Below are 20,029 nucleotides of genomic sequence, written 5' to 3'. Positions count from 1 at the left end.
CTGTAATGTTGGTATTTAATATCGCAGATGCTTTTTCCCTTTTATATAAAAAGCATGTACTATGGATGCTCTGGAAAAATAAACAGAATAAACAGTCGGGACCTTTGCCTTTCGCGGCAAGTGCTCTACCATCTGAGCTTACCTGTGAGCTTCTGTAAAGTTTGGAAGGTAGGAGACGAGGTACTGGCGGAAGTAAAGCTGTGAGGACTGGGCGAGAGTCGTGCTTGGGTAGCTCAGATGGTAGAGCACTTGCCCGCGAAAGGCAAAGGTCCCGAGTTCGAGTCTCGGACAAATTGTATGCTGCCTCAGAGCATACTCTGAAGATGCTTCTCATATAAAAGGAGAACCGTATCTGGGATACTAAATAATAACATTGCAGCAAGAAAAACTAACGAGTATTTGTATAGTTGCTGCGGAAACGAACTTGATGCTTGAGCTAGCTGACAGAATTGAATGTAATTTGGTTAAAAAAATAAATAAAATCCCGCCGGCTGCGGCGCCAGCTCTTCCACTGTGCTGTCACGAGGGCGAGATCGAAAGTGGGCGGCCTACCTGCGATAAGTGCTGCGGCCGGTCCGGCTTCGTGACGACGCTGACGGTGGAGCTGCGTAACGGCACCTTGCAGCCCGTCGATGTCGGCGTCGCTGTTGCTGTCGCTGTCAAGGCCGCCGCCGAGCCATCGGCGGGGTCGGTCGGCATCACCGTCACCTGAAACATCCATTTTTACCAGGGTTACATTATATTTGCAAGTGGGTTCTTCTATTTGTGGCTTTCATTATCGCTTAAATGACAGTATTCAAAATTCTAATCTCCCTTTCGTTCTTCTACTTGTATTGTTTCTAGGTTTGAAATTATTACGTTCGAATATTTGCAGCTTCAGTGCTAAAAATTTTTGAGCAGCCATAAGATGGTAATGCTGTGATATATTACTTATTGAAGAAACCTCTAATGTCACCTAGGCGTAACTTGTCTGACGAATCGTTACCCGTGACAGACATAGAAGTCAGCTGCATGGGCTGTGAAGAAAAAGACAAGAAAAAAAAATAATCCGGGCAGGGGGGGGGGAGGGAGGTGTCACTACCGAGAACGCTACGTACATTTGTCATTTTACCGAGCGAGGTGGCGCGATGGTTAGCACACTGGACTCGCATGCGAGAGGACGACGGTTTAAACTCGCGTCCGGCCAGCCTGATTTAGGTTTTCCGTGACTTCCCTAAATCGCTTCAGGCAAATGCCGGATGGTTCCCTTGACGGGGCACGACCGACTTTCTTCACCATCCTTCCCTAATCCGATGGGACCGATGACCTCACTGTTTGGTCCCTTCCCCAAATCAACCAATCAACAACAACAGTTTCTTATGGCACAAAAGAATTAATATTTACCATAAGATTACTGTTTAATACTGAATCATAGGCTAAGTTGCGGACAGGTACAATTAAGACACACTTACGTAAAGCTTTCGACCAGAGCCTTCATCAGTAAAAACACACACACACACACACACACACACACACACACACACACACACACACACATTGATGAAGCCTGTGGCCGAAACCTTTACGTAATTGTCTTTTAATTGTGCCTCTCTGCAACTTGTGTCTTCTTTTCAGTAAGTAGTAATCTATCTTTTCCTACATTGTTGATATTCGTTCCTTGAGTTTCCATTTTTTGATTTAGAGGTTACATGTAGCGCTCAGTGAAACAAGTCGATACTGACGGATTACAAGGATGCGACACGAACACTGATATTTCAGCCGTTGTCAACAGGGTTTTGAAACGAATTTTGCCTGTTGCACCTCGTAATGTTACAATTGGCATTTCGGATAAATTGAAGACTGCGATACAAAGTGGCTTGTTTGACTAGTTGCGAACTTGGCTGTATTATGGACTGTAAATATGACAGATATTACAAGAACTTTCTGCACCGGAAAAATAACCTGATTAAATAACCTTATTACAATCACGATGTTGTGTCCCAAAATCAGAAAAGAAATATATATAAGAAAGAAGATACATCGAGTATCATTAAAAGAAGTGTTGCAGGTGGAGTGGAGACGACAGTGTACCGTACTGGTATATATCGTAAAAAAACTGAAGCCATTATCACGAAACGAACTTTATAGCTACGTTGCTAAAATACAGACTGATGTTTACAGTTACGAATGTATGTAAGAAGCAGGAGTAAAGCGAAGTGGTTATAGTAAAAATAACCATTTTTCACAACAGAACAAACTGAGTATGGCAAAAATAGCTGCACAGCTGGCATCGAGACATTGCGTAGTACTAGCAAAACCATGACAACGAAAAATAAATCGAAATGCGCACCAAGAAGGGAAGTCACAAAAGCTGTTGTTATTAAGTTTCCTGTCAAAGAGTACGGACAGTGTCGCAAATTCCTTTTTAATTCGAAAGCGCTGTGCGTGGGTCGGAATGATGAAGTGACAGGAAGCCGATAACTTACATTACCAGCCGCAACTGTCATCACCAGCTGTCTTGGCATCTAAAACTTCAGATATCGAGAACTGCTGAAGGAAGTGAAAATTCGTCTCCTTAAAGTAGACTGTTTATGTTTGGAACCGTACTAGAACTAGTTGTCTATTTTTCATTGACATCAAACAATGAAATATGCCATGTTTGGAACCGTACTAGAACTAGTCTATTTTTGATTGACATCAAACAATGAAATATGCCATTCGTTACGGTAAGCAGAATCAAGAACTATTTCAGCTCCTAATAAAACTATTGGGCTTAATTCAGAACAGAGAAATGAGACTTTGGGAAAAGTGCACCTACAGTGTATCAGACTCTTTCATTGCGTGCTGAAATAGTTAATTGTTTGCGCAATTAATGATGGGAAGTGAGCGCAACAGATCACGAATCAGATATGGACAGTCAATGACATCGCTCGGTCGTAATGTCGAAATAGCTTTCCTTCCTATTAAGCTGTCAGCAGGCTTCCGCAGTCGTTGTCACTGAAGATAAAATGTTTTAGGTAGTTAGGCTGCGTCACATTTCTTTCATACCATTGAACTAACTTAACCGTGGACACCGTTCAGTTTATCTTGGACACCAGAAGATCCTGAAGAAGAACCCAGCAGATGAGTTGAAACGTCGACCGCCTAGAATAAATATGTGGCGGGGTAACAACCCCGGCGTAACAACCCAGAAGATCTTACTTCCAGTTTCATTGTATTGCCTAATGACGTAACGATTGCCTGGAATGTCTTAACCAGCGCAACAAACCGCATTCTTACAGTGTGGTTGTGAATTCCCTTTGGGTTCCGTCGGACATATCATCCCAACCGTTTGTAAGACTAAAATAAAACCCGGCAGGGGTGGCCGAGCGGTTCTAGGCGCTACAGTCTGGAACCGCGCGACCTCTGCGGTCGCAGGTTCGAATCCTGCCTCGGGCATGAATGTGTGTGATGTCCTTAGGTTAGTTAGGTTTAAGTAGTTCTAAGTTCTAGGGGACTGATGACCTCAGAAGGTAAGTGCCATAGTGCTCAGAGCCATTTGAACTAAAATAAACGCACCTGTGAGTTTAAAATAAACGATTAGTGAATCCCAAGTGCTTGAATGAATAATGTAAACTTATCTGACAGCCCTGCGCCACCATCCCCCTCCCTCATACACGCACACACAAATCAAGCACGCCACTTTAAACTGCTACATTGCTAGCAGGCCGCGGCTTTGTTCATCGACACTCACGTTTGCAGAACTAGCTACATACTTCGTTCTCGTGGAACAAAGAAAACGCAAAGAAAGGCATACAGTGGGTGCGGCGAGTGAATGAGTCGAACCCCAGGCACTAGCGATACGTTTGCGGGTCTGCAGAGTCGTGCCGCTAATGGAATTGGCAGACAAGCCGCCGCCGCCGCGCCGCCTGGATTTATGCAAAGTGGTGCTGTGGCGGGCGGGACTCGCAGTTTCCCAGGAATGGCGCAGCTCTCACCCCTCTACCCGCCGCGACCTCATCACCGGCTTCAGATTGGGTCACCAAAATGTTTGCCGCCCGTCCGACGTCGAATCTTCTTGTCAAAAACCGTTGCCGCTGGCTGCGTTTAATCCCTGAAAGTGCTATTTCATATGCGGCTTTTCCAGAGTTTTTTTTTTTTCCTCTCTTTATCGTTCGCCCCTCGATCGGCTTCTGAGTCGCCCCTTTGTGCTCTGGCCCTGTCCTGGGTCGATGATGACTGTGTAGCCAGAGGCTGCTTCCTGCGGTCTTTGTTCGCTGGCGAGTATACGCTGCACGAGATAGCGGCGCTGGGTAAATGGCCCAGACTGTACACGGAATTTGTGAAATTTGTTTTTGTCGCTTTGATAAAATAGCAGTGAAATTTGCTGTTGAAATCTTGCTATAGAGGATAACCAGATCAAAACAGACTTATCTCGATGTTCGCTGATTAGACTACGGCAAGTCAATTGTCAGTAAGCCGTTATTTTATGAAAACCATTTTCACATAAACACAGCACGCGACATTTTGGAATGCAGAGTAGTAAAAGTAAATATATTTGTAAAGCAAAGGCAGAAAAAATGCTATGCGAAAAATAAACGATCGTCTACAAATTATCACCAATGCCCCTAATTAACTGTCATAACACAAGAACGAAGCAAGTATGATATAAACTATTCTTTTAAATATGTAGTAGTCTTCTTATAAATTAAAACCAAAACAAATGTGTCAGAATTGATAAAATATGCCGTAGACAACTAATGGGAACGTTTTTTTTGATGTTTTGAGCTTGAAATAAGATACTGTGAACTCAAAATAATAAAAATCTGCATCGTTTTCGACCTGCCGATTGTCGGTTGGAAGTACAGGGTGGGGCAAGTAGATGTGCCCTGGACAAGCGGAAACTACTGGACCTGAATTTGTGGCAGCTTTAACGGAGGAGAAAGAGACCTACAGTTACTTCCAACAGGATGGGCAACTACCCATACAGCCGGCCGGACTTAAATTTACACATCTTCACAGTCTGTTCGCGGCCCTAGCTGGCCACCCAAAATGGCTCTGAGCACTATGGGACTTAACTTCTGAGGTCATCAGTCCCCTAGAACTTAGAACTACTTAAACCTAACTAACCTAAGGACCTCACACACACCCATGCCCGAGGCAGGATTCAAACCTGCGACCGTAGCGGTCGCGCGGTTCCAGACTGTAGCGCCTAGAACCGCTCGGCCACACCGGCCGGTCTGGCCACCCAGGTCACCTGATCTTTCAGTGTGCGATTACTTTGTGTGGGGGCCCTCAAGTCTTAAGGTGCATCAGGACAACCCTCATAGTTTTCAAGAACTGCAGCACAACATTTCGGATGAGACTGCAGCAATCCCAACCGTCCAGGTTCGATCCGCCTTCAGCAACTTACTGATAAGGACCCAAAAGCGGCAAGAGATGACTTGTGGTCACTTTCAACATTTGCTATAGTCAGGTTAGTATTGTATTTCCTTTCCTCCGGTGTGTTTCTTTGTACCCTGGAACTGTTCTCCGGGCCACTTTTGTTTACCCCGCCTACAATTTTAACGGAGATGTGGTTATGCCTCTACAACTCAGTGATTCAAATGTATTTAGCCGTTCGTTTTGACCTCAGTTTAATAACCAACATCTTTAGTGGCCTGAAATATGAAGCCTACACATTTTCTAAAAGTACAGTGTCAGAATAAGTAAATGGAATATGCTGCCAGTAATTGTAAAATGTGTATATTCCTGGTCCATGAAGAACTTGTTAACAATTTTATCTGAAATGCGTGTGACAAAATGTAAATATAGTATTAATTTACTCAGCTGCACACTTTACCCGAAAATTGTGAAAATAGCATATTGATTAGATATAACGTGAACGTGTTCAAAAGAGTTGACAATTAGTGTACGTGGGAACATTAATCCTGTGATTACTTGAAGCAGAAAAACTGCGCAGGTCATTAAAATCTCTACTGTTAAATGCCTATTCAAGTTATTCAGAAACAAAATAAAACTGTTGTAAATCTGTACTTTTTAACGCAATAAACATAGGTTTGACGTAAGACTTTTCGAAAATAAAAGTAAAACCCGTCTGAATTAACTGTAATATACCACACTGCAACACGTAAAATAGACTGTGTTTATTAAAAGAAAAGAACAGTAACTGAAAGTGCTTTGTCAAGATTGCAATCTAACAGAATAACAAAATATGCACAACTAGTGAAGCTAACTTGAAACGGCAATAATGTTTACGGTTTACGCATAGTTACTGGCAATCTAATCATAATTCTAGTCACAGTTGTGTACTAAATAAACACCAATTGTTCCATCAAAAGAAAAGTTTCATACTAGCAAGAGAACCGTCTACGTAAGATTGCTGAGTTTTTACTAGAAAACGATATCAACAGGCTGACTGCTGTAGAGCTCTGAGAGCTGTGAACTCATGATTCTATCGTTAACGAAGTATCCTACCACGAAACCAGAGCGCTTATAGCAGCACGTACTTATAGCAGCACGTAAGCGGCTGCTTCCGTCCGCAGTTCCAGGAACTACGTATTTCTGTTTTCTGCGGTGTAGAGTGAGATGCCAATAAAATGCTTCATTAGTTACTTTCAAAATAGCAATTAAATCTAACCGTTAGTTATTTGGTGTGAATCTCGATGAAAATTCAAACTGTCTGACTCAGCAGTAACCAGGCCAACACTGGCGGTAACACTAACTCAACAAGCACTGAAGGAGCAAGCAGCAAGAATTGCTTTCAGCGCGGCTTGCTTTGTGGTAGGAATGATTGTCGCCAGCGCGGCTTGCTTTGTGGTAGGAATGATTGTCGTCTTGTCCGTTTCGTTCTTTATTTACCTCTGCTGCATTAATTTTCAAGAATTTCCTTTCCAGTGGGCCCGCAGCTTGCACGGGGTCGAAGAACGGCATATTTTAAGAAGCCTTTTGGCTGCACTATTTATTTATTTACTCGGAGTTATACGAGTTACACGGCGTTTTGTCGTTACGAAGTGTACCTGTGAACAGGGTATAGTAGCTGTAATATTGTTCCTTACGTCTGTGTTAGTCTTTGTCTAGTTATAGCTTACGTATTAGCTGGTATGACGTGGCCCATATGGCGTGTTGGTGCGTAAATCTCGGTTGTCTTTCTTTCATGATACGATCATGTTATTTATATGTTTATTTCTTATTTGCGTGATCTTATAAAACTATTTTTCCAGCTTTCTTGACGCTTCGGCTCCAGTGATGCTATACATTTACAGTAGAAATTATATTTCGCTGGTAAGTTTGATTACTTTTAATTTTTCAGATGAATTATTTTTGCGTTTCATACTTTTTACATAAATGATGAGTGTTCTATTATCCTTTATTTATCGCGATAATTTACCTTTTTTTCTTTTATAACGTCAATAAAATTTTCGAAGTTTTTTTTATATTTTATTGACGTGATAAAAGAAAGAGGGTAATCGCGATAAATACAAAACAATAGAACATTTATCATTTACACAAAAACCACAAAACTCTACCTCTGAAAAATTAAACGTAATCACTTTCCGCAAAATAGAAATTCCATTCTAAACATACAGCATCGATGGTGCCAAAGCTTTCAAAAATAACTTTACATGATCACGCAAATAAAAAGTAAACATATAAATAACGTGATCATATCATAACAAAAAGACAACCGACATTTAAGCTCCGAGATGCTTTATGGACCACGTCATACCAGCTAAGATGTAAGCGTAAGCTGCCATATGTAGACATAGACTAACATAATCATGTTTAAAGGTATATTTGACAATGGCAAAAAGCCGAAACGATACCGTCGTGTAACTTATATCACTACGAGTAAATAAATAGTGTACCAAAAGACTTAAAATATAATATTCCACACTTCGATTCGGGAGTGTTTCTGCAATGTAACCGTTTTATGTGCAGGTGTCATGTTCCTTGACATCTGCATATCGCAAATATTACCAAAAACGACATACTTTCCAGAGAACCTGCAATGTCCCGATTCATCGGGCTGCATATTTATTTATTTATTTTTTTTTTTTTTACAAGTTTGAATACAAGAACCACCAAGTACACTACATCAGTCAGCTTCACAAAAAATGTGATCCAGTATGACGTATTTTCGGTTCGCTGTTATCGACAGCACAGGATAGTGCGACACCAGTGTGTTGTTACTCATGATTCATAAAACTAAACTCTGCCCGAACAGGCCATCAAGGCCCAACGGTAGCGACCGGCCGCCGTGTCATCCTCAGCCTAAGGCGTCACAGGATGCGAATATATATGGAGGGGCATGTGGTCAGCACACCGCTCTCCCGGCCGTACGTCAGTTTACGAGACTAGAGACGCTACTTCTCAATCAAGCAGCCCCTCACTTTGCCTCAGAAGGGCTGAGTGCACCCCGTTTGCCTACTGCGCTCTGCAGAATGGATGGTCAAAAATGGTTCAAATGGCTCTGAGCACTATGGGACTCAACTGCTGTGGTCATAAGTCCCCTAGAACTTAGAACTACTTAAACCTAACTAACCTAAGAACAGCACACAACACCCAGCCATCACGAGGCAGAGAAAATCCCTGACCCCGCCGGGAATCGAACCCGGGAACCCGGGCGTGGGAAGCGAGAACGCTACCGCACGACCACGAGATGCGGGCGGATGGTCACCCATCCAATTACTAGCCCAGCCTAAAAGCGCTTAACTTAGGTGATCTGACGGGAACCGGTGTTACCACTGCGTCAAGGCCGTCGGCAACACATGATTAATGGAAGAGTGTAATCCATGCTGCACGAATGCTTATGATGAAACCACATTCATTGGCTTCACCACTGTCTTACAGATCAGTCTGTTACCTCTAACGTCATTAAAAAAAAAGGCTGTAAAATTCAAAAGAATCGTGGCAGTGTTCTGTTTTATAGCCATGTTTGAATGACATCACATGTCCTTTGCTGTAGCGGGCTGATAAAAGCAAACTGAGCAGACGCGCTTTTAGATTACAACTTTCTCAAAGTAAAAGGTCGTATTTGGCGGTTATTGTATTAAAACTTGACTGCTACGAAACACTTTTTTTTTTCAGTAAATCGTTTTTAGTTCGTTTTGTAGTGCGAAAATGTAGGGGAACGTGAACCGGAAGCGGTTTATTTTTATTTATCAACATGAATTCGTAAATTTCTCAAAGGTATTGTTTCTAACAGCGACTTCTTGGTCGTGTCCTGGTGACGAAACTCCCGTCTGATGTTCATAGACAGTGCTCAGTCAGGCATAGATTCTGAAGTAAAATCTAGATACTACCATGGGAAAAGATTACGTAATGTCAGTAGTACTGCCGTATAGAATTGGGCGCAAAATGCGGAAGGTCCATGTATGGCCGTCAGCGGACTCTCGTGGTAGCTTCGAGACGTCATTTGTTCTTGTTTCTACTCGCGGTGGTGCGGTAGTGCACTAATTTTCTGGAATTTAGGCCGATATTGGCGAAACGCATTCAGCACGTGCGGTAACGGTGTTTGTTTTTTGGGTGGATGAAACGGACTGCCAGCGATAGGGACTCATAACACGCATTCAGATTACATACAGCGCCACGTGCCGGGCGGCACAACGGGAGACCGCCGCAGAAAACACGCTAATAGGATCTGCATCCGGATAGAGTTTTATCGGTAACGGGCGCGCTCCGCGATAAATGAAAACCGTACACGCAAAACCTGCTAGAGGGTGGAGTGATGTGGTGGGATCCACATCGCTGCCTGTCCATCACTGCTCTAAAACTGTTACACTGGCAACGAAGTTATTGTCCTCTGCTGTTATTCCGAGCGAAACGTTGTTTTCTTTTCTCGTTCAAACTGATTGGCTGTCAAAACGCAAAGTACTGCCCTGTAACAAAGACTGGTTCGGTTGTTGGCACATAACAGGATCGGAACGATGACACAGTTTACTTTTAAAATCAAATGTTCTTACGGATGATCCAAAGCGTGAGGAGCTGATAGAATTTCTTTGCGCTTACGACGATAGGACGAGCTAAATACACTTTCAAGCTTTTCTCTCAAATATACATCACGCACAGAAAAGGATGCTGTTAAACGCAGCCGGCCAGTGTGGCCGAGCGGTTCTAGGCGCTTCGATCTGGAACTTGCTGCTACGGTCGCAGGTTCGAATCCTGCCTCGGGCATGGATGTGTGTGATGTCCTTAGGTTAGTTAGGTTTAAGTAGTTCTAAGTCTAGAGGACTGATGACCTCAGATGTTAAGTCTCATAGTGCTCAGAGCCATTTGTTAAATGCAGAGCATATATTAAATGAGCCTTTCGCGGATGTTGGAACGTTTCGTTGTTTGTAACCTTAAGAAAGCGAACATGTGTGGTAGACGTTGGGAAAATAATGAACAGAGAGTGCCAAAGCCAATATACCAGTTTTCCGCTGTCAAAAAGATGAAACACATATCGAACAAACATCAAAATAAGTAGCGGAAAGCTTTCGATTATGTACAGCACTCAGCGGCCGTCAGCGTTCATTGTATGGTTTCGTTTTTATGGCTACAAAGGATACTTCAAGAATTTCAGGCATGTGTAATACCTTAAGCCATGAAAGAAAGACTAATTGGGAAGAAATTCTGTTGTGCACTGTGCACGTAATATAGACTTCGCGTGGAAATCCGCCGACTTCTAGAGTCGTATGCGTAGACTCACATGTCAACGAATCACTATAACTGCGTAGGAGAGGGTACTAGCTGCTGTACCATGTATTACCGTTTCTTTCCTTTCCATTCGCGAATGCTGCTTGAGAAGAATGAGCTCTTATGGGACTCACTCTATTTTTCGCGATCTCTATGTAAGTGATGTGTTGTGGGCTGGACAACGTTGTATCATTCCTACTCACTGCACAACAGTCACATCTCTTAGTTCAACAACGTGCTGCAATGGTTGACGCGTCAATATTCTGCTAGACTGACAAAAAACACTATACTGGAGTTAGGTTGGGAAGTCCTTCTGCACCCGCCTTGTTCAACTGGTCTTGCTCCCTCAGATTTTCACCTTTCCCGCTCTCTATCGAACATTATTCAAGGAACTTCAAAATGGTTCAAATGGCTCTGAGCACTATGGGACTTAACATCTGTGGTCATCAGTCCCCTAGAACTTAGAACTACTTAAACCTAACTAACCTAAGGACATCACACACATCCATGCCCGAGGCAGGATTCGAACCTGCGACCGTAGCAGTTGCGCGGTTCCGGACTGAGCGCCTAGAACCGCTAGACCACCGCGGCCGGCAAGGAACTTCCTTTCCGGATGAAAATGTGCTCCGAACATGACTCGACGAGTACTTCGTCTCAAAACTAAGTGGTTTCTTCAGTCGCGGAATCGAAAAGTTACACCAGCGTTGACAGACTGTTGTAAATAGTGAAGGAGAATGTGTTATTGACGACTAAAGTCTCTGTTACGTGTATTTGTTGTGTTTATTAAATGTATGGGAAAACGCTGCGAACTTACACACCAACCTACTACTTAGAATAGTGGTGGCGAAGAACATAGATAGCGTTGGGGCCGTCGGAAGAAAATGAAGTGTTTTTTTGTCTAACGTGCCTGAGACACTGAGCGCGACCGGAAGGTGGCTGTCGTTAGCTACGGATCGGATGAGACGGCAGGCTGAAGCGCGCTTCCATTACGGGTCAGTGTGGCCGCGTATCGTACCGTATCGCAGGACGCGGACTGAGCTGGCGAACAGCGGAGCCGCCCTCGGTGTTATCAGCGTGTTGGGACCGACTGACCTTGTGGTAGCGGCTGGAAGGCATCCCCGGAGCTGAGCCGTGCTGTGTGTGTGTGTGGCGCCTGCAGCGGCCTCCGTGTCCCTGCCCTGCGGCGAGCGATGTCCCAAACTGACTGACTGACTGGCCAACTATAGCTGCCTGCTGCTGCTTCCTCTGGCGCTTCCGTCCCGAAGGTGAGGTGAGGTCCGGCCCCACCCCCGCGGCTCAGGTAGAGAAGGGCAAGGGGGGAAGCGCCGAAACTGGGGCGCCGGACCGCCTTTTAGCGAACGCTGTCCTCCGGATGTTACGTCAGCCGTTCACGGCGCCATTGACCACCTGGTTACTGGTCGTACGCTCAAAGTTGTACAAAGTTGGCGCGAGCTTTGGTGTACAGCTACTCATTCATTCTCAAAATAATCTCCTACAAATAGTAATTGGGAGCCATCAACCAATGAAACCGTACTTCACACAAATCGCAGCGCACCCTCTCCCTTGAGGGTGATAACGCTAAAACTACATTCGTCTAAAACAACAAATCTCTAGTTACAAATGTGCGGCGTTGATGAAATGAAATAGAAACGTAGTGGGCTAGGGCCCCTCTTCGTACTTTCTGAATGTCAAACCGTCCGATTACTATCCACAACCGCGCATCAGTGTCCTCGTCAGTTCTCTACATACATGTCTACATAATTCGCTAGCCATCGCACGGTGCGTCGCGGAGCGTACGTCGTACTACTACTAGCCATTTACCTTCCTGTTCCACTCGCATATAGAACAAAAAGTGGTTCAAATGGCTCTGTGAACTAAGGGACTTAACATCTGAGGTCATCAGTCCCCTAGAACTTAGAACTACGTGAACCCAACTAACCTAAGGACATCACACACATCCATGCCCGAAGCAGGATTCGAACCTGCGACCGTAGCAGTTGCGCGGTTCCGGACTGAAGCGCCTAAAATCGCTCGGCCACCGCGGCCGGCTGCATATAGAACGAGGGATCATGTCTCTGTACGAGCCCTGGTTTCTCTTACGTTCGTGGTTCTTACACGAAATGTACGTTGGCGCCAGTAGGATCGTTCTACAATCAGCTTCAGATGCCGATTCTCTGAATTTTCTTACAGCGTTCCTCGAAAAGAACGTCACCTTACCTCCAAGGATTCCCATTTGAGTTCCCGAATCATCTCTGTAATACTTGCGTGTTGATCGAACATACTGGTAACAAATCTAGCAGCTCGCCTCTGAATTGCTTGTATGTCTTGATTTAACCCGATCTAGTGGGGATCCCAAACACTCGAGTAGTACTCAAGAATGGGTTGCACTAATGTGCTATAAGCTGTCTCCTTTACAGATAAAGTACATTTTCCTAAAACTCTCCCAATAAACCGGAGGTCCACCATTCGCCTTCCCCACTACAACCCTCACATGATTGATCCATTTCATATCGCTTTGCAACGTAACGCGTAGATATTTAATCGGACAGCGTAAAGTAGCACACTTCTAATGCTATATTCGACCATTTTGATTGTTTTTCGTATTCATCTGCGTTAATTTACGTTTTTCTACATTTAGAGTAGCTGTGAGTCATCACACCGACCAGAAATTTTGTCTGAGTCACCTTGTATCTTTCTACAGGCACTCGACGACGACAGCTTGCTGTACGCCACAGAATCATCAGCAAACAGTCGCACATTGCTGCTCACCCTGTCCGTAAGATGATTTATGTATACAGAAAATAACTGCTGTCCTGTTACACTCCCCTGGGGCATTCGTGACACTAACCTTGTGTTTAATGAAGAAGGGTGTCCTGTTGATACTTCAGCTCGTTTCCAGGGGTATTATTATTATTTTTATTACTATTGTTCAAAAATGATTCAAATGGCTCTGAGCACTATGGGACTTAACTTCTGAGGTCATCAGTCCCCTAGAACTTAGAACTACTTAAACCTAACTAACCTAAGCACATCACACACACCCATACCCGAGGCAGGATTTGAACCTGCGACGGTAGCGGACGCCCGGTTCCAGACTGTAGCGCCTAGAACCGCTCGGCCACACCGGCCGGCTATTATTATTGTACCCATGGTCCTACATTACAGTTAGTTTACAAATTCAAAACATGTTGTAGATATGTCCACAAGACTTTGTATGAGTCAAATTGATTTTGAAGCCCAGAATTCGGCAGTCTTGATTGCTGGAAAATTTGCTAAAACCGGGCCATCCACCCGCGCAGGCTTCAGGCGACTTCGGGAAGACCAAGAGGTGTTCATCATCTTGAAATGCTTCACACTCGCAGACTGCATCTTCAGTAATGTACCCCCACCGTTTCAAGTTTTGTTTACAGCGCGTCACTCCAGTTCGCAGCGGCCGGCCGCGGTGGTCTCACGGTTCTAGGCGCGCAGCCCGGAACCGTGCGACTGCTACGGTCGCAGGTTCGAATCCTGCCTCGGGCATGGCTGTGTGTGATGTCCTTAGGTTAGTTAGGTTTAAGTAGTTCTAAGTTCTAGGGGACTGATGACCACAGCAGTTGAGTCCCATAGTGCTCAGAGCCATTTCCAGTTCGCAGCCTGTTTAGTCTTCCACATGTGGTGGGGTAATTGGAAAGCAGCAGCGCGGTCTTGCTTTAGGTTCTATTACTTCCAGTTGCCTCGTTTCGCCAGTTCTGTTCGGCGAGCGGAAGGTGGCAGTGTAATGGCGTCAGTTGTTTTAAGAAACTCTTTCTCGTGTTCAGCATTCGCTTCTAAACATGGTATGCCCGGAATAATTTTCCTTTTTTCTCCTCAACCTCTGCCGCAGTTCTTCGTCTACTAGGTTTTGCCTACTGGCAATCAGTTATAATGCGGCCTGTCTCGTTAAGGGCAGTCTCAACGTGCATGATGTGTCCTGAGTTGTGCCAGACTGGTGCTGCATATTCTGCCGTGGAGAAGCATAGAGCTGGACCAGATGTACGTGGAACGTTTAGTCGAACCCCCCGTGTCCTGTTAGTGAGCTTGCCTGTAATGCTGTTTCGGCTGCAGAGTTCTTGAGCTTCATTTCCATGCAGTGGTCTTTGAAAGTAAGTCTGCAGTCGAACTTTACTCCAAGGTATGTAGGGGTGTGCCAGTGTAGAGCAAGCTGATATGTCCGACGTGCGACTGTACTCGCAGTTACTGCCTGAACCACAATACAGTTCTACTGGTCACCTACTTTTCTTCCATTTCCAAACATAATGTTTGCATGCTGACGTCAACGATTGCCAACCGCTACCTCCCATCCGTAGAATGTAGCAGAAAGTCAATATGTGGCTTGTGAGTCTGCCTTGGTGCAATCACATGATCACCACGCTAGTTTCAACGATAGCTCGTCATATTCAACAGAGTTTTTATCCACAGATACAAGTATTGTTGACAGATTCACAAAAAATTATGTTAGTTTTCAGTATTATTGTGCTTGCTTGTGTGCTGATGATTCTACGTTAACTTTCAGCATTAATGTGGTTGGTTGTGTGCTGATGATTCATTCACAGCATGTACTAAAATTAACGTAATTTCAAACTATAACAATCAGTATTTCATATGTGTTTCACTATGGAACAGAAAGCAGCCTCAGCCATTTTTATACTGCGCATTAACAGCGCTACAATCAGAGCACAACGCTGCAGAGGCTGTGACTGTACACAATTTTTGAAATAAAGACAACGTAGCTAAAGGGTGATTGATGGTTGTTAATACATTTGAATATTTTAAAGTTTCGTTTAACGTAACTTAGTAATAACATATTTATTACATAAGTAGGACCTACTTCTAAGAACGTAACATCACCAGTGTACGCATGCTACGGCTTCTGACCAGTCATCGCGTTTGTGTTTGTTTACATCAGGTTTATTATTAAGAAGAACAGATTATAGCCAAAGTAACTGCAGCAGAACAGTCAAATCTGGTAAAACTTTAATGGCACGTTACGTTAGATGCGAATTTTCTTTGATGTTTACAGCGTAAAGCTTGACTATCAAATCAACTACGCTAAGAGTATTGCGATGAAATTAAATTTGTATTACAGTGTACTGAAGTAAGATAGCCGATATGTAGTGCACTAACATGCACTGTTATGAATAGTAAAACCTAAATGTCACATACGTTAGTTTTTCCTAATGTACAGACTTAATGAATGAACTTCTATTGTAACAAGTGTTGTAGTAAGTGTGAAATAAAGCAATGGCAAAAAAAAAGACAAATTAAATTTTAAACCCACTCTTTTTTTTCTACAAGCACATTTTTGCAGTAAATGGTCGATACTCCTACCTCGAACACCGTTACAAAGTTGGTGCCGTCCAAGAGACGGTATATGTATCCTTGTATGTACGAGTACGTTAGTAACTTAACAGTTGTAATCACGCAGTCAATGAAGCGTGAACTATTCATAGGTGAACATATATTCTAATATCCATTCATTTCAGTGAATTGCATGCCAGAACAGAATTAAGTGGACCTAAAGTATTCCAGCCGGGAAAGGAAACCCATCAATTTCCGTCTGAAAACATGAGGCGTGTCACTAACATCCTTCAACTCATGTGGGATATGATGTAATATGTGTGTTACAGTTTTCTGCACATAATTTTGAATAGTTCTCGTGATGTAAACTTCTTTCCTCTGTTATGTACTAACTCAATTGATGCTCTTATATCTAGCTAAGACAGAGTAATACGCTTCAGATTTAAGCTTGATTTGTAGTTGTAAACACGACAACCTGTCTTAGTTTCGTTCACTCCAATTTGTATCTTAAGTGCCTTTCTTTTTGCTGTGCAAATGTTACCCGCTATTAATATGCATAACACTGTAAGAAGAGAATCAAAACACCCGACGCAGTTTTTCGATCGCCTCCTCTTCAGTTAAATGCTTTCTTTCTTAGTTCTTTCTAGTGTTGTTTCGCAACATTTTGAATGATAATTTACAGTTGATGCGTTTGATGAACATAGCTCAATGGTAGCTACTTGAAGACAGGTACGCGGGGGAAGAAGGCTTGAATTTTTTGCTGCAAAATGATCAATATTTTTCATGATATCGTTTCCGATGTTTCTTGGGGTATTTATTTAGTGATTATCTGAGTGCTGTAATTAGTGCAGGATACTATCGAGTTATTCGCTCGCAAAATGCTTTCTATTTCTACTTAATATAAAGCCAGTGATTTAACTGAAAACACATTAATGAGCGAGTAAACGAAAGTACATAATACATAGAGGGGATAATAACAAGGCCACTCTCTGAGCAGTTATATATATATACGGAACTAAAGTGAGTGCCCTGCTAATATCTCCGTTGCTAACATATTTTGTTTAAAATCTACAAGCTAACCCCCTTTTACGAACAGAGAATGCGACAGCCTTATCTCTCGCCATTAGGTTAAGTTAATCACTTGCTAATGATCCCCCATCGTCGGGGTATTGAGCTTTAATATATTATTATCCTGCGAATGAGTCTATTTACTGTGAAAGCTGGATCAGCTTTTCTCAACAGTTTACCGCCTGTTATTTGTCGTATACCGCAAGTGATTTTATCACTAATTCGGTCAGTTACGCGTTAAAACGACCATCATTAATTATTTGCACAGAATTTAACGCTGCAATTGCGAAGCAGACGCCAACTACAAAGCCTCGCTCTTCCGAAATTGTAACCATTTGTAACTGATATCCTTCGACTTTTCCTAGCGCGTTACTTTTTGAAGGACAGCATTCTGGCTTGCAGTGTGTGCTGCAGTACTCGAATTACTACTGCACTGAGCTGATCACGCCGCGTTACGGTTTGTTATATAGGTAACGCCAGGAAGCACATACAGTAATTCCAAAACGACAAGGAATGAACGGATTATGTTTATCGCATTAGATGATTCCGACTAAGGTAACAAAGAATAAATTGGAAAGTATTTCAGGTGAAATGGTGCTTCTTGGTGAATTAATTGATTAGCAGGCCGGCCGCGGTGGCCGAGCGGTTCTAGGCGCTACAGTCTGGAACCGCGCGACCGCTACGGTCGCAGGTTCGAATCCTGCCTCGGGCATGGATGTGTGTGGTGTCCTTAGGTTAGTTAGGTTTAAGTAGTTCTAAGTTCTAGGAGACTTATGACCTCAGAAGTTGAGTCCCATAGTGCTCAGAGCCAGCCAATTGATTAGCATGTTCCGTCAAACTTCGTTGTGCTGATACAGTGTGTACAGCTAGGTGCTGTGTGCATGGAAATGATCTGCCATTGCTTTATTTGCAACGAAGCGACTTCGAAAAACTGTGACACTGCCACAGCAAAATAAAAAAAAACAAAGTCTTAACGCAGACTAAAAATGTTTTATGGGCAGGAGCAGAAAGAGATGGACAAGGAGGGCTACTGAAATGGAGTGTGGGATGAGGAGCACAACTACATCACTCAGAGCAGTTAAATAAAGAAATAAGTGTAACACAGTTCCCTATTTTGACAACAATGATGTTTAAGCTTTCCTTCCTCATATAAAAACAGACTATACCCAGGAATCAGCTATACCCTCCTGGAATATTGTAGTGTTAAACGTTTCAGAGTGTATGACTGCATTCTCAGATATATGTTTGATAATTTTATTTCAGCATAGGCACCAGTTTAATAGGGAAATTATCAAAGGTTCAATTAAGAGAATAGTTTTAACGTGGAAAAGCGTACTAATAAAAGAAATTCTGCTTATTCTGTTAAATTGTAGCCGGCCGGTGTGGGCGAGCGGTACTAGGCGCCTGAGTCTGGAACCGCGCGACCGCTACGGTCGCAGGTTCGAATCCTGCCTCGGACATGGATGTGTGTGATGTCCTTAGGTTAGTTAGGTTTAAGTAGTTCTAAGTTCTAGGGGACTGATGACCTTAGATGTTAAGTCCCATAGTGCTCAGAGCCATTTGAACCATTTAGTGGGTTAAAGAGGGAGAAAAAGGGGAGGGGGGATTGGCGGACCGGAGGAAAGGGAAACTGTGTGTTTTGGTGTAGTCAAGCACGAAATGTTAGTTAAAATTCTGAAATTTTGCTTTATTGACTAGGTTAATGATCTACTCCCTTTTTAAGACTGTGTCTGCGTCATCTCTTTTTTGAGAATACTGGTGGTGCCGCTTTCATGCGTGCTGTCAGCTCCGTTAACCATTTGATACTCTGAGAGTACCTTACAGGAAGAACTTGGTGATGTAGACAAAGACACAAAGGTTAATGGAGCCTTCACCTACAATATTCGCTGCGCTGTTGATACAGTATTGATTGCTGACAATTTAGATGATCTTCAACAACTTGTCCATGTAGTAGAAACTACAGCAGTAATCTGCGTCTAAATATCTACACAAAAAAGATGAATTTTATGTCGTCTCGCTACAGTCAGACTGCTTTAAAAATGAAAATTAAGATACATTGGCTCCGTGATAGAAAGAGTAAACCAGGCCCTGTGAAGATTAGAGATAGAAATGTAGCATAGAGAACGCCTGTAACGCTTTCATAAAACTTAAGAAATTTCTCAGAAGTACAGGACACCAAATATATATTTCTGCAGTTGATTATAGAAGGGAAATCGAGGATAAAATAAGAAAAGAGCCAAGGAGAATGTCTTGGTTTGGTAACATAAAAATGGTGGGCTTATTACCAAGTGTAGATCAACAACGATATAACTGCGGTTCATAGAATACAGGTGCGTCGTGTGGTCGCCAACGTCCGTTAATGGATAGGCAGAAGAAGATCTTTTATCGATTTCCGTGCAGTCAGAGAAGTCTCCTTTCTTCCAGCAATAGCGCCTTCCTTTGTTCAAAAATTATTGAACTTTTCTTCAGCTATTCTAAATAAATCATTACCAATTTCAGTATGGGTCTTCGGGTGTGTGACCGCGTCATGATATGACAAAACTACCGACGTTTGGGCTGCTATTGAAGATAGGTTTTATGTGTAACCCAAATGAAGGCTTCGTGCAATAGTTTTATCATACCATGGTGCGGTCATCATCCGTAACACTGTTACTGAAATGGACTTCGGCCGCGCAACCGTTATATCATACATAGCCCTTACTAAAATTTCCACAGCAATGCATTGATGTCTTGTGTATACTAAGCCTTTTATGCTGTATGGCTACTTGTTATTCGGACAGTGTTAGACGCCGTGGGTGGCGACAATCTCTCCATCGGTGCATTGTGTTCCTCCCCTTCTAGCGGCATCTACCGGGATGAAAACAGTCTGTGGGTCCAGTGTTCTGCCCTTGTCCATCTCACAGGTACCATATGGTCGCTTAAGGCGGCTATACGACATACAGCGAAAATATGAAGTGACTACAAACGGTCTTATTTCTCAACGCAAAGACGTAATGGTATGAAATAAATA

The 20,029-nt window shown here is 43.2% G+C and overlaps 2 protein-coding genes across 2 annotated transcripts in view; one reads left to right on the top strand and one right to left on the bottom strand.

Moving 5' to 3' along the window:
• The window catches only part of LOC126262236 (mediator of RNA polymerase II transcription subunit 20), a 600,255-nt gene that overhangs the window by 106,191 nt on the left and 474,035 nt on the right, over positions 1-20,029 (top strand). The gene's annotated exons all lie outside the window — the stretch shown is intronic.
• The window catches only part of LOC126262235 (facilitated trehalose transporter Tret1-2 homolog), a 395,495-nt gene that overhangs the window by 82,499 nt on the left and 292,967 nt on the right, over positions 1-20,029 (bottom strand). The window contains exon 2 of the mRNA XM_049958706.1: positions 553-708. Coding sequence (XP_049814663.1) covers positions 553-708 — 156 coding nt within the window. The remainder of the gene's footprint in view (positions 1-552; positions 709-20,029) is intronic.

Source organism: Schistocerca nitens, chromosome 6 (assembly GCF_023898315.1).
Source record: "Schistocerca nitens isolate TAMUIC-IGC-003100 chromosome 6, iqSchNite1.1, whole genome shotgun sequence".
NCBI classification, from domain to species: domain Eukaryota; kingdom Metazoa; phylum Arthropoda; class Insecta; order Orthoptera; family Acrididae; genus Schistocerca; species Schistocerca nitens.
This window is presented reverse-complemented; position numbering and strand designations above follow the sequence as displayed.